Here is a 15,933-nt window from a genome sequence, read left to right as displayed (position 1 = left end):
CAAAAGGATGAGAACATTTCATACAGATTTTGGGTGACTATTTTATTACCTGCCTTTCATATTTACGCAGGAATGGCGTTTGCGCCTGGAGCCAGGTGTCTTGCATTTTTCTGAGATGCTCTTGAGTTTACTATTGCAGGCAATAAAGACTTTCATTTCGATACTGATGTTGCGCTGACTTGATAGGCAAAAAGTGCTTACGTTTCTGCTCTAAGAGTTCGTTTATTTCCACACGTTGTCATCAAACCAATCCTGATTTTCCTAAGAGACCGAGCCTAGCTGTTGCAGTGATGCAGTATAGAAAAATCCACTCCTCTTTAAGACTTGTTTCACGGAAATGGAGATCAGGAAGCTTATCCATGAGGTCACTGATGACTTAAGTTCACTCATTTTCCCGAATAAAAGATTCCAGTTCACATGGAGGAATATTAATTTCATAATCATCTCAACTATATCTCTGTGGCTTAACGGATGATTCCTTTTTGGTGTTTTAATCTTCTGTAGTGTCACAGAAAGAACTGCAATAACTTAGGTGGCTTCGCCTCCTATATATAGGAGATGCGAATTTTTCACACCTTGTGCGAATGTTTTAAAGGTGTTTCTGAGAAATTGCACCACAATATCTCACATTTTATGCAAAATTTTGTGATTATTTTGAAAAACATTGCTGAGATGGTCGGGATTTTTGAAGAAAAAGATTTCTTATATTTTTTAGAGTTAAAAGAGATTTATAGACATTTTTTTGAAGAATTTCTTGATAGATTTTGGGAATTATGTATCTTGGCCTATTTTGAGATATTAATAAAGTTGTGTTAAATATATGACATGATTTCAATTTGAGAGTTCTCTTACTTAATCTTGTGCACCGTGACTTATAGATGAGAACTAGATCCTTGTAACAAGGATTCCCATTCTTCCCATCCTTCACATCATTTCCTTCCTCCCCGCGAGCCAGTGATGACAAACATTTTTTTTCGAGCTTTCTCTAACTAGTTATTTAGCGGTCCTACATTTTATTTGAATGTAGGAGCTCTTGCTGTTAGGTATCTAAATGAATATTCTGTGAGGTTTATTGAAAGCAATACTGAGAACTCCTGGAAAGGGTATTTTATCTAACAGGTATGTCACAGCAAGGTGCATGGCGTGATAATCTCACCAATCAAGCAATTGCAGACAGACGAATGATAGAACCAATATGACAGAATCTAATCACTGAACTACTGTATGATGCCACAGATGTTGGAATTTTTCAGTTCGCTCAAATAGATGAAACATAGCATTAATTTGCACTTAGCTCGATCATTAACCATTTACACCCTTAGGTTGGTACTCATATTCTCCACACTGATCTCTCTACATTTCCTGTGGTAAGGACAAGGAGAATTTGTTTAACAATCATGAGCTTTTCAAATTGGTTATTATTTTCATTTTTCTCATTACCTATACATTCAATTCAAGGTTGATACTGAAATGAGAAATTAGAAGCCAGTCACCCTTTAGAGTTAATGGGTTTAATAACTCAGAATTGGACGTGAATGAAATCGCTCTTTTAAAAGAGAAAGAAGGGAAAAGAAAGCGTTTTTTTTATGACGGAATACAGGAAAAAAGAAAACTGCTGCAAACAAATGGAGATTTAATCATTATGATTACCCCTAGCTTAGTGCATGGTGAGCCAACATGGATATTCAATTTGTCCTTGATGTTTAAGCTAGCCTTGTGTTATGTATATTTGCTCTTGCACCTCAAAGGCACAAAAAAGCATCGATGACATTTAGCGAGCTGCTTGTGATGAAGCCACAAAATAAAATGATAGTTTTAAGCAATTATTCGGACGTATAGGTAATAAATTGCTAAACAATGTTGAGATAAGCGCATACTCCATTGACTCTGCATGCACACTTTTACTATCCACACCAGGTCTACATGTTGAGGTCCTTCATCGCCCAGAATGTTATTGTCTTTCGCGACATGTACTTGCAGTGCCCATTTAATCAGCGGGCAGCATAATAATTTGCATATCCTGAACTAGTCGGTTGTGATTGGTCAGTAGGTAAAGATTTGGGAATACATGAGTCTCTTTGCAGATTTCAGCTGCTGTTAATCAAACGGTTGGATGCGTAAAGTAAATCCCAAGGTGACATAAAGTGAACAATAGCAATAATTAACAATAGCCATGCTCTTAACAAAGCGTTTAGCAAATTCGTTTGCAGCGAATTCTTATATGGACTGACAGACTCCCGTTGGTCAAAATGTTATCGGAATTATAAAAATTAGTATCATGAAAATAGAAAATAGAAAAAAGAAAAATTTAGAAAAAAAGTATCATGAAGAATCTACTTCGTTAAAATCGCTTCAATCGGTAGAGAAAATATGAGCGATGCTTCCGACAACCGGCTTGTGAGTGCGACGATCGTCGAGATAGAACTAGAGTCTATCTTGCGACAATAATAGGAATGTGGTTTCCATATGATAGTAACGATTGCTGAATATTTCTGCAGCGATCTCAGCGATCATATCTTAAAAGCTTTTACAGTTTTTTAAGCATTGTCTAGTTACCACCTCAATTTCAGTACTAATTAGGCGGCGTGTGCGCGATTGTTTGCGGAGGCGGAGCTTAACATACCTTGATATTCTCGCGGGAAGTTTAAAATAGGTCACTTGTATTCTCGTGGGGGTCTCCAAAGGACAAATTTGGATAGAACACTACGATGCTTAGCAAACGTTTTCGAAATTCGCGTTTTGCGACTACTTTCAAAGTTTGGAATCCCTTGAAAATTTCTATGACGCTTTCTAGAATGTCAAATAAAAATAACCATATGGTAAAAGAGAAATCTAGCAATTGAGTGAAGATAAATTACGCCTAAAAGTGCGCTGAGATCGACTTCTCATACAAGCAGGATGCTAACATAGTCAATTTTCAAGGCAAATTTGCGACCTCTTCTGAAAGCGCAAGAACAAAGTGAGAATGATACACTATTCAATTGAACTTTCTTCTTTAAAAGCCATATGGTAAAAGTAGCATTTGAAAAGTAGTTTATCCGTAAACGAAGAGAACGTAAGCCTTCCTCGACATTTTCAGCCCTTTTCCTTTATTGTTTGACAATCATTTTCTAATTAGCTTTTAAATTTAGCGCCAGCGTCTCAATGAAAGTCCCGGATATGTCGCTGAATTCTGGGCGATGTACGATTCAGAGCCCACGTATGCGTCCTAGAGTTTCAAAAAGTCTGATTACAGATTACTTGAGACTCGGAGGGTAACGGAAAGGCTCTGGATGTGCTATAAGAGCCCTGACCCTGCCATCGCTGAGCATTTTTAAGGTCGATTATTGTCGAACACGGATGAAATTTTTGGGGTATATTTGTTGTGTTTAACAATTGGTGCCGCTTTACTAATAGCCTTTTGTAACAGGGACGTTAAAGAGCCCTGTGACCTGCATCAGTTCTTTTTTTTTTCTTTTTTTCTTTTTTTCTTCCTTTTTTCTCAAACACTTTTTTGGAGAAAAACGGACATATCGTTAAAGATTCCAAACATGATAGGAAAATTAAAGAGAAAATGTTCCCAATAAGGCAAGTGCGAACGGTACCCTAAAACAAAGCACCACCCTAATGGTTACCTCGGCTGAAAACAGCCTACCATTCTCAAATAATGTTGCGCGCGTTGATTCTGTTATTTTTTAACATATAGAGCAAATTACTAAAGGTTGATTGGTTCAGATAGAGGGAATTTTCCCTTTATTTTGGTAATTGCCCTAGGGAAAATAACCCAAATTTGAAATATCTTCTGTTCTGATTGGCACCTGAGCAGGCAAGATGGGCGCGGGACTGCCCGCTGTGATTCCGCGCAAAAACAGCTGGCCTCCTTTCCCGTCTCTCGAAATAAACAAATCTTGATTCGTAATAAAGCGGCGATGTCTTTGCTCTATAATAAATCCGATATTGACCAAGCTTTTTCGGTCGAGGTGGCTGGATATTAGTGTCGTTCTCTTTTTTCCGTTTTTATGGAAATAAAACACAAAAAAGAACTGACCCAATATCTAGCCATCTTGACCTCACGCTTGGTCAATGACGCTTATGAAAAATTGCGTTACTTCCGATTCTTTCCAAATTTGGAGTATAAGATGTTGAAAATTAAAGCCAATTTGGTAGTTAAATATGCACTACACAACAAATATTTCAAGTTCAATCGGCGTCGATGTGAGTCGATCTTATTTTATCCCCGTTGATGATAATTTAGAGGTTAAATTTATCATCGGAAACTCCGTAGATGGAATAGACAGTGGTGAAGGACGCAGACTTGATCGGGGGGTGGAAATTGAGATCGAGAAATCGAGAGCCATCGAACATATAGTTTTGAAAAGCATAGTCATTCACCTCCAGTAGCCTATTTCGCATTCGCGTGCAGTTCCTGAGTTTTTATCAAAAATTTGTAACAAGTATCTGAGACCGAAGAGCCCCATAATTTACGCCAATATGGATGTGACTCAACTATGCGATTCAAACCATGTGACGCGTAATACGATTGGTTGTTTTGTTGCCATAGAGAAATGCATATTTTGATTGTAAGCGATTACTAGTTAGTTTGTACGTGTGTTTTGTTTTAGTCAACTTCAATTTAGGAGCGCAACAAACCATTGTCACATTGGTATTCTTAGCAAAGGAGAAGATGCTATAATTGAGGAGGTGAGTGAAACGTTTTCATCGGGTATAAATTCAGAATAACAAGTACAATCTTTTAATGCTTATCCTCAAAAATAACTCAGAATTTTTAAGCCCTGTTCAAACGGTCACGATAGTTCATGATAGTTGAAATAATCATTTGCCGTTATGTTTGCGTTCAAACATCTCATGATAGTTAACAATTGTTCACCGAAGTGGAGGTAAATATCAGGTAATTTAGTGTCAACAACAGAGTTGAAAACGTAAATTGGCCACCGTAAAGAGTTAAAAAGCTGACGTTTCGAGCGTTATCCCATCGTCAGAGCGATTGACGAAGGACTAACGCTCGAAACGTCAGTTTTTTTACTCTTTACGGTGGCCAATTACGTTTTCAACTCAGATTTTATCTCTAAATTACCTGCTATACTCTCCCACCGACGCAGCACCACAGTATCTTTAGAAACTTACCCTCTGTATTCATGGGGGTAAATATCCATCATTTTCATCAACACTGAGGTGATTAATTTGTTTCAGTATTTATAGTATATCACACAAGAACCATAAACTTAGTTTATTTCTTTTAATATACTGAAAAATGGTGGGAATTCAATACTTGTTGTTCAATTTTTTCTCATCATCTGTTCGGAGGTGAATGGTACTTGCCATTCAATTCTGAACTAGCCAATCAGCACATGAAAAAAAAAAACCATTCACTGAATGTGTGTTATATACTAATTGATTATAGCTGTTGAAATCATACAATGGGATTTTACTGCCGGCTGATACCTAGTATCTTAGTGTGTGAAATTGTAAGCAAAATATCAGCCAAGAAGAGTGCTTATCGCCACAGTTTTAGAGAACATTAATGTAGAACGACTCTTCTAAAGAGTTGCTTGATCACCACAAATGAAGCAGGAAGGAATGGATATGAAGTCAAGAAGTTGCAAGCAGAAGACAGAAGCCTTTAACCCTTTAACTCCCAGATCAAATTTGTCATTATCCTCACTGTCAACCATACAATTCTTATAATGTTAGTTCAGATAATTTAGTATTGGATCAACAAATTATCCCCTAATTTATATTTTTCGCTATTCTCATCACTTATCTGGTTGATATTGCATTGATATTGTAAGGAGAAATTCTCTCTTGGTCACTCATGGGAGTTAAAGGGTTAAGGAGATGTTGAAAATGAACTTTGAGACAACCTATAAAATTTTGACAACTATTTTACCCCTCTTATGATTTTCCATTTCAGTTTGAGCCTATTTTTGGCAAGACCACAGACTGAAAAACTAGTTAATTATAGTTTGAGTTCAAATGTGCACCATAGTTAGTTACTATCATTGTCTATCTGTACCATTTCTATAGGGCTTTACAGTAAATCAGTGTATATGTGTTGAACTTGATATATTGACTTCATTTGAATTCCTTTTTTGGTTTCAATGTGTTGGTGTTGACCCCCAAATTTCATCTGCTTCTGCTGCCCCCAGTTCTGTTTTGCCAGCAGTTAGTAGTCTCATATTTTCAAAGAGCATCAGGTTTATTTTTCTGATGAGAGTGCTATATTCAGGCCTGGAATTGTACTTCGGTTCATTTCCCCAGGGACATTGTGAGATAGTTTTGTGAATTCCCTGAGAATGATTTATCATCTGTGAATACTAGGCCCACTGCTTCTCATATTTCCTAACCAAACCCAAAGTGAGTTTAGGAGTATTTCAGCTTTCTCTGGGAACAACATATGCTTTGCGGTGTATCATAAAATGAAAAGGGGATATTTAAAAGTTTGGTTTTGCCATAGTGTCTGGAAGTGCATGCTAGAAATGATGGAAATTGCTTTGCATTGTGTCATACCGAAGAGTGTCATAGCTTATTGTTTTGCTAACCATATTTCCCATTGCTTGATTTTAATCACTGTCAATGGTTTTAGATGTTTTGTTACTCAAAGGAAATACCAAAGAAGAGATAAAAAAACAAAATAATAGAAGATGCAAAAAAAGAAAGAAAAAAAGAAGTGAAGAATGTCATAGAAGCCACTTTGCAGCATTCATTTTAACTTTGTCAGTCATGAGTTATGATAGTTGTGTTTTGATGCTAGTTTTGCCAAAGAGACCTCCTATTGATTAGCAAGGATAGTGGAGGGCATATTTATTTACTTAGTAACACTTCAAACCTGCCCCCATGCTGACACACCCCCTTTTTTTCCAAAAATATTTCTTACCAGTAAGGGTTTGACTTACATTGGAAAACATGAAAATTTTGTGAAAAGATTTAGAATTTACTTTTCTCCTTTCAAATTTTCAGGAATGTGGCTGACATCTGGAGGATCAATTTTGTATTACTTCATAATAATTATTCATAATAATTACTGACATTTTGATGAAAAATCTTTTTTTCCTTAAATATGGTAACAAATTTATGCTAATTTTTCTGAAATTCTTATTTTAATACACTTCAATGTAAGATAATTTAGGGCCTTATTGCTATAAATACATGTTGAGGTAAAAAAATGAAAACACAGTGTGGTCAATTTCATGCATTTTTGGGGGCCATAGATGAGTTAAAGTTTGCAAGATCAGTACTAATATATATGACCTAAATGTAAATGAGTGAGCCATTGTTATATATATGTTAGTGCATCTAGTTCAATCTGTTTCCTAAGGACTGTGAAATGTGTTCACTGTAGTTTAGGGTAAAACTTTGGAGTCAAGGGAAAGATCATTTTCCTTGATGAAAATTGAATTAGTTGGTAGTGACAAAACTAATCAGTGATCGCTACAGCATTCTGTGCCACACAGCTTTGGTCCCATAACATCTACTTTGTCAGTTTTTCTAAGTTATTGCATAATCTGGTGACTGACATAATATGATATGTCTCTGTGTAGAACAGCCCACACATTACTCAAAGTTCTGTTAATAGACAGACATCTTCTGATTGGACACGGCACTACTGGATGTACTGAAAGAATGATACATAAGGGAACTTATAAGAAACAATAAGCACATTTAGAGGTGCTCAAAAAAGGCCATAAAGTTACATATATTGTTAAGTTCTATCAAAAAGGCACTAGATAGAGCTGTTTAGAGGATTCCATGCACAATCAAAATCCCTTGGGAAGATAACTCTTCTACCAAAAGGGAACTAGTAGTAATAATAATGATAATAATAATGAGACTTTGATGATGTTCTTTTTGGGTCTGAGAGTCTGTGTCACCTCAATATAAAAACCTGATCAAAGAAAATGGGTGGTACTTGTGTTCTTTAGAGGGTAATTCTTTGAAATAAGACCTTCATAATGAGGACTCCCGAAGAGTCCCTTTACTTTGGTTCGGAGAACACACACCTTAATTCCTCTCAAAAAGGGAGAAAACAAAAGACTGGAAAAAATTTTTTTAGCCATAAAGCACCTTAGGAGGTGCTCTAAAAAAGTCATAAAGATAGTTACATTAAGAATTAATGTAAAGAATACAGTTTTTAACAAAGTACACTCTGCAATTCTTAGTATCACTCAGGCACTGTGTGTATCTGAATACACACAGTGTGTGTACTTTATGAAGAATTTGAGTGTGTAAACCATTAAAAGATTATTTTTTCGTTAATCTAAGTATCTTAATGGTTTTCTTGGGCACTTCTTCATGTGCCTCAGGACACAAAAAAACTTTTTTCCAGGTTCTGTGTTTTTACCTTCTTGTGAGGACTCAAGATGTGTGTTATACAAACCGACTTATGAGGACCATTCAAAAGTCCTCACTATGATGGTCTTTTCTCTCATTACAACGTATTTATGAGGACTTTTTTGTGGGGACTTGAAAATGTCCCCACAATTTGAACAGACCCCACTTTGCTGGTGTGTATTCATATGAATGTCCCCATAGGTGTGCAAAGGTGCACGCACACACACACACACGCACACACACACACACGCACACACACACACACATGTATATATATGTAACCATCGTTGCTATACTATAAAATTTGCATAATAAATATGCATTGCGGTAAATTTAGTTGCTTTGTTCAGCTGTTACGCAGCAACGCTTTGTTTCTGTGACAGCATTAAGAAACAAGTTCATTACGTTCGTTAAGTGATGGCAATTCAGGTCGGCAGATGATTTGGAATTTTTCGTGTAAGCGGAGGTTGCATCTTCTACTTGCGCTGTACTGTAGGGTGAGCTTGATGAAAGGATACGCCATGAAATAAAATGGCCAATATTATTGTCCTTAAGAGTCCAGATATGTTTTCTGAGTTCGGTAGAGTTTCTGTGTATTGTATGTCGGAATGATGCAGTGTGATATCTGTATCTTGACATGAAGTCGTGTACTGTCGGTCCGATGTACGTTTCAGTAGAGCTATTGTCCATCAAACCATGATGATAATTATTTGGTAACTGGTAACAACTTTGCACTTTTAGATGGATCATGAAGGGAAATTCTTATGCTAAATGATGGTGCAGCCATGAGAAATAAAGATACAGATCGTGAAAAGATATTTCTGAATCGAAAGTTGGCCTCTACAAGTAAATCTTTTTTTTTCAAATTTGTATCACCATAGGATGTTTTCCCAAATAAAGAGAAGGAGAGGGAGATCTTATCTCTGGCCGTAAGGTGTGGTAGTGAAGAATGCGAATGGGCTGATGAACTAAGATTGAAGGAGGTTTGAATTTTTTTTTTTTATATATATCTTTATGAGACCCTAACTGACTTAGATGCAGTAGCATTAAATTGGTGCTTTTTTCGTCTTTGTCTTTGTCTTTGTCCTTCACAGCTGCATTTGAGGTCTTGTCCTTTTAGAGTGATTCCATGCCCTCTCTGTGAAGTTATCATGGCACGGAAAGATCTTTATACACATAGAGCCAAACAGTGCCCACGGAGAATGGTACAGTGTGATTTCTGCCAGGAGCAACATACGAATTGCCAGATGGAGGTATATGAACCAACCAGTACGTCTGGACTCTCCGACACTTAAAGCCAACAAGATTTTTCTTAGGCAGGAGCCAGAGATAAATTTTTTTTTTTTGGAAAATATCTGTGATTGACACAATTTTCAAAAGATTGGGACACCGAGTGAAATAAAAAGATCTTGAACGATTATGTGTATTACCAACTAATTAAGATGCTCTTGCTGGCCTCTCTGATACATAAAAAATTAGGCATCAAGATACGTTAGACCTAATGGCAAGCTTAATCTTCCATTCGGGCTTTGTATATTACCAGGGGAAAAATCCGTAAAACTTCATTTATGAGAGAAGAAAGAAATGGTGATGCCAAATGAACTATGTAGAGTCGTATTAATATTTACCAGCTACTTCCTCGAATTCTTTTACTGTGGATCTCCAAAATGAGTTCATGATATAGTTTATATACACATCCACACGCATACATATATATATATATATAAATCCTTGAAGTAAAATGCAGCAGGTACTTGTTATATGCAAATGCATATGCTAAAACTGGTAATAGATCAACTTTTATGTAAAAAAGATTGATCTTCGCTGGAAATGAAAATGGTTCCGCGCAAATGAATAAATAGTTTCCGCTAATGAACAGCAAAATGTGCCCTTTTTTCCCACAGGAGCATCTCAAAAGCTGTGATAGATACCCAGTACATTGTGAGAAATGTGACGCCATAGTTTCCCGAGAGATGGTAAGAAGTTAGAAGACGTAATCAAACATAACATTCTTATCGAGATGATGCCTTTTTTTTTTTTTTTTTTTTTTTTCAATTAATGCTATTAGCGGTCGGAAAATAAGCAGAGTAACAGAAATCCTTATATCTTCCCAGCACATGGTTAGAAATTAGAAGACATAACCTAACATAACATTCCCATTGAGTTGATACTCTCTTTTTTTATTTCTTTTTTTTCTACTGAATGATGCTATTAACGGTAGGAAAATAAGCGAAGTGATAGTAATCCTTATAACGGGCCTCGCATGCTTACAAGCAATTGCAATCATCCAAAGCTTTTCATGACTCCTGCCTACCAGAATTTTGGATTTTGCTACCACATTTTTTCAAATAAAGATGAAAGAGGCTATGTATATTAATTGAGAGAAGCAGACTCTAAACCAACAATTAGAGTTATCTGTTTCTTTTAGTTTATTCTTAGTTCATTATATATTTAACATTATTATTTTACCTATTTTTCTATTTGTATAGTTTTGTCGTTTTTCTTATTTATGTCAAAATATCACTATTGCCGTCCTGTGCTTTGGTTATATTTCTTCACTATTAACTTCCATCTTGGTGAATAACTATTGACTACAACTAAAAAACTAATTGATGTATTTTTAGCTTCAAGATCACATGGAGAACCATTTTAGGAAAAGTAAACTTCCTTGTTACTTTGCTGAACTGGGCTGCGAAAAAATGGTACATAAAAAGCCTATCTTATCATTTTCGTGTAGGTTAAAAAACTTTTTGTTTTCTGTTGTAAGTTAATCGTCGCAATCAAAATTTTCTTCACTTATAAATCCATTTTTTTTCAGTCACTTTGCCGTCTTATTTGACCCACACGCTAAATGTACTAGGGTGAAGGGACTTCGAATGTAATTTTATAGCAAGTTCTTTGAAATTCATCGACCTAAAGAAAAAATTTTTCCACTCTAAGATTCGCCTTTATCAATAAAGGAACACTTGAACTCGCATTTTAAAAGAATTGTAAGTTTGTTTGTATCTTGAACTCTAGGAAAGAGTGATAGAGATTTAATACCATATTGTAGGTTCTACGAGAAAACCTGGACGATCACCTCTTCCAGTTTCACAAGGAACATCTCCACTTACTTGTCGACGTGAGTAAGAACGTTATAGAACAGAGGGGAATTAATATGGAATCAAATGATAATCCAAAGAGACAACTCGCAGATCAGGAAAAGGAGTGTTATGATGTGTTCTTGTTCATCGTGAATCAAGGTTTTCAAAGATTACTCATGTGACTTACGTCTAGCCTTCATTTTGAATTTCTTGATTATGTCATTTCTTTACTGGCTGTGCTGAGTACTTTATTTCGCATTCATTTTTTCATGAAAAGTTGATTAGATTTTAATTATAAGATTATGGTCTCCACTCTTAGCTTGAGATTTAAGAGGCTGCGAGATTGAACATGTAGTTTTCAGTTATTGGTACTTTTTCCTTATCGGCTAATATGAATTTTTTCTAGAACAGTGACGTTTATCGATGATCAATATTTTTTGTTTCTGTACTGATCTTGGAGGATTAAAACTCTTGATAAAAGAAGTGAAACAGTCACTTTCGTTCCCCACATTGAGATGGCAAACAAAACACCTGATATTCCCTCATCAAAAAGCGAACCTTTGATCACTAAAACCAGAACAAAAACTTTGATATTGGTCCAATTAATGTCAGTGTAAAAATGTAAATGTCTGTAGTAAACAGATTCAAAATTACTCTTTACCACAGGAAATATGTAAGCGTCAGGAGAAGGAAGACCTCCTTCAGAACCAAATTGCTTCTCTTCAAGAGCGAAGCAAAGCCAACCGAGATGCTCACGAAGCAGAAATTCAGCAGAAACATGCTTTGGGGAGACAAATGGATGAGAAACAACATGCTTTAGAGAGACAAATGGATGAGAAACAACATGCCATGAAGAGACAAATGGATGAGAAGGAAAAAGAATTGAAGAGACAAATGGATGAGAAAGAAGAAGCTTCGAAGAGAAAAATGGATGGGAAAGAAAAAGAATTAAGGAGACAAATGAATGAGAACGAAAAAGCCTTGAAGAGACAAATGGATGAGAAACAACATGCCATAAAGAGACAAATGGATGAGAAGGAAAAAGAATTGAAGAGACAAATGGATGAGAAAGAAGAAGCTTCGAAGAGAAAAATGGATGGGAAAGAAAAAGAATTAAGGAGACAAATGAATGAGAACGAAAAAGCCTTGAAAAGACAAATGGATGAGAAACAACATGCCATGAAGAGACAAATGGATGAGAAGGAAAAAAAATTGAAGAGACAATTGGATGAGAAAGAAGAAGCTTCGAAGAGAAAAATGGATGGGAATGAAAAAGAATTAAGGAGACAAATGAATGAGAACGAAAAAGCCTTGAAGAGACAAATGGATGAGAATGAAGCAGTCTTGAGGAGAGAAATAGATGAGAAAGAACGTGCCTTAAAGAGTCAGCTGGATAAGGAAAAACGTTTTAAGTATGCATCGATCGCTTTTGCCATAGTGTTTATCATTATTTCAGTTTCAACAATTCTGTATCAAGGAAAGATGAAGACACAAATGGATAGTAACGAAAAAGCCTTGAAGAGACAAATGGATAATAACGAAAAAGCCTTGAAGAGACAAATGGATGAGAATGAAGCAGTCTTGAGGAGAGATATAGGTGAGAAAGAACGTGCCTTAAAGAGTCAACTGAATAACGAAAAACGTTTTAAGTATGTATGGATCGCTTTTACCATTGTGTTTATCATTATGATCATTATGTGTCTTCATCTCTCCTTGAGAGATGAAGACACAAATGGATAGTAACGAACAAGCCTTGCAGACACAACTCACTTATGTGTACGGAGGAATCGCTGGGATTTTAATCATGCTTATTATCGATGCTTATTATCGGATTTATTATCATCCAATCTAGGTAAGATAGCCTTCACGTTTAAGGTAAAGGGTTTCGAAGTTTGAGCCAAACGTTTGATATTGTTCAATGCCGTGTAAGTGATGTTAATGAATAGTACTGTTTCTCGGGATATTGATTTCATGATTTTTGAAAACTGTAGTTGCTCCATAGCCTTTAATGACATACTTAGCTTTTTTCTTACTTTTTACTTTTAATGATTGCTTTTGAATTTTTACGCTCTCCTTGACTTTGTCTTTTCATTTCTTTTCCTTTTTCCCGTGTTGGGAGTATAGGATAAAGATGTTGCAATTTAATAGAGAGTAATTTTTATTTGAGTATCCTTAGCTATGAAGGCGTTCCTTCAGCTTTACCTAGCACTCTGTTTTTTCTAGACGTATGGTGGCAACCTCTCAATCTATCAGATCCCCGTTTGAGGCACCTCACTTGTCCTTACCTTGATATACAAGTACCTAATACATCCTGATGTTGTGAGTGGGTGTTGTGATTAATTTGATTTTGGTTCACGACACTCAGTCTACAAGTATCGTATAAGTGCAAATAGTTTTCTGATGGCAAAGCTCTAAGCATAGAATGGATTATCAAGTTAATATCGTTTTGATCTCCTCTAAAAAGAAAAACAAACAAACAAAAACTAAGAGAAAAAAAGTTTACGGAACAGTAGATATTAAAGGTATGTGAAATTTAGCGTAAATAAATTAAGTATTAGATTTGTTACTGTCACCAATTCTATTGTAAAAAACGCATTGTTTTTCTAGGATTTATAACAATTGCAATTTATCTTGGTATTGCAAAATTGAAAAAGTGATTTAGTCTACACAACACTTAAAAGTGTGCTGGATTATGCGTGATATTAAACTAGCTTAAACTGTAAACAGCTATTGCTGCTATTTTGAATTACATATAATAAGAATTGTGTATTTATAGTAATGTATGTGTATCGCTACTCGAACAACAAAATGCGACGGGTATATCGTTACATTTGTCCGTTGAAGTAGCTTAAATTTTTTCTTCACTGTCTAAGAACTCAATCGTTGATAAAATACAGATAGCAAAGTACTATTGCAAAATGTTAGATGTATGTTCTAGTTTTGTAGGAGAATTCAGAATATAGTTCTTGATTGCTGGAGAAAAGGAGTTTGTTGAAATTTATTGAATTTCATGGGTTTGAGTTTGCGAAAATTTGGAAAAAAGTCCCTCATCATTCAATCAAAGAACGCTAAAAATATTAGTTACAATTGCTAATTAATGAGCTTCATCCACCATTTTTTTCTATAAGTTCACAGATCATCCACGCTTCTTATACTTGTCAAGATACTGATATCTACGGACCGGTCATCATTTCTCACCTAGGGAGGAGGAGGGAGGGAAGTGGGGTGGGGTGAGGTCAGAGGATTTTGGTTTTGTCAGGATAAATTTATGTGATTCCCCGAGAGGCTATCAGTGGTAGTCCGGCTCTTTTAGCCAACCTCGCTAAAACATTTTAATTTGTTTACGTAGACTGATTCTCCCTTCATTCACCCTGAAACTATGTCTTTCCCCCAAACTCCTTTCCCCCACCCACGCGGTGCGGCAACAGGCAATGCGTGATCCCTTAACCAGCTGAAGACGCCTCAGGTGTATGTTGCGTGTCGAGACCCGTGCGATAGGTTCCCAATGCTTAATTGGTTGCAACTGTTTACTTAACTTCAACGCGTAGCGATGCGTGTAGAAATCTGATGGTTGTTAGATTTAGAGCAAAACTTTCTGTTGAACAATAATGTTAGGACATATCGACACTCAAAAGCAATGTTTACCAGTCCAAGGCTAAGAATGGTACATTATTTGAAGTCAGCAAATTCAATTTTCATTTTCCAGCCCTAATTCGTCTCACGTTCAGGAATCGAAGTCAGCTCGAAAGCTAATTTTGTCACTTTTAAGGGCTGGATATACATCGTTTTCCAAATGAAGTATCATTTAACATAAGTACTTCTCATTTTGAGCTCCTTAAGGTCTATCTCAATCGGAAAGCCATCAAAACACTAGTGACCAAACTGAACAGGAACTGTGCGGTCAATCGCGGAGGAAATTTACCCGATCTCGCTCTAAGGCTCTTTAAAATTACTGTTTCCCTTCCCCTTCCCCTCATTGGCAGTGAATTGGTATCCTATTGCCTATAGGCCCCCTTCATACGCTGTGGGTGGCGATTGATCTCCCTTCCGTTCCCCCTGAAAACCATGTGAATTCCAAATCTTCCAGCCCTCTTCTCACCCCTCTCAAGCATATATATATAATGAGTGGTTCCTAAAAAATTTTTAAATTCCAGGAACTCTTTTCCATCGATCGTGTGGAGCATAAACCCACGGCAGAAGTGGAAGTTCCGAAAAAAAAAGGGTTTTAAACGATTAGTAAAAAAATTGCAAAGCTATGATCGAGCGTTAATTACAGCTGCCGGCGTTACGTAATACACGGTTGGAATAGTGTGAATATTGTTTCAAAGAACTCTTCAAGCGTAAAACGTGTCATGTAAAGCAAATTTCTCAGAGCACACTCATCCCCTTTTTTTTTGGGAAAAATTGCACTGTATCTAGGTAAATGTCATAATAGGTAAATACGGTATCATGTTGAATATCAACATCTCAATTAAAATAGCTGAAATCAGTCAGAAGATTTTACTGAACAGGAACAAAGATC

The 15,933-nt window shown here is 36.2% G+C and overlaps 1 protein-coding gene across 1 annotated transcript; it reads left to right on the top strand.

The window, feature by feature from the left end:
• The first annotated feature begins 4,151 nt into the window (after positions 1–4,151).
• On the top strand, positions 4,152–13,151 carry LOC131781901 (trichohyalin-like). Its single transcript, XM_066170276.1, has 8 exons — positions 4,152–4,194; positions 4,602–4,680; positions 9,210–9,311; positions 9,423–9,581; positions 10,233–10,304; positions 10,953–11,030; positions 11,381–11,449; positions 12,078–13,151. The coding sequence occupies exons 4-8, from the start codon at positions 9,480–9,482 to the stop codon at positions 13,149–13,151; spliced, it is 1,395 nt and encodes a 464-aa protein (XP_066026373.1). The 5' UTR covers positions 4,152–4,194; positions 4,602–4,680; positions 9,210–9,311; positions 9,423–9,479.
• The last annotated feature ends 2,782 nt before the right edge of the window (positions 13,152–15,933 follow it).

This window comes from Pocillopora verrucosa, chromosome 7, assembly GCF_036669915.1.
Source record: "Pocillopora verrucosa isolate sample1 chromosome 7, ASM3666991v2, whole genome shotgun sequence".
In the NCBI taxonomy this organism is placed as follows: domain Eukaryota; kingdom Metazoa; phylum Cnidaria; class Anthozoa; order Scleractinia; family Pocilloporidae; genus Pocillopora; species Pocillopora verrucosa.
The sequence above is the reverse complement of the archived record's forward strand: the minus strand, read 5'-3'. Positions and strand labels throughout refer to the sequence as shown.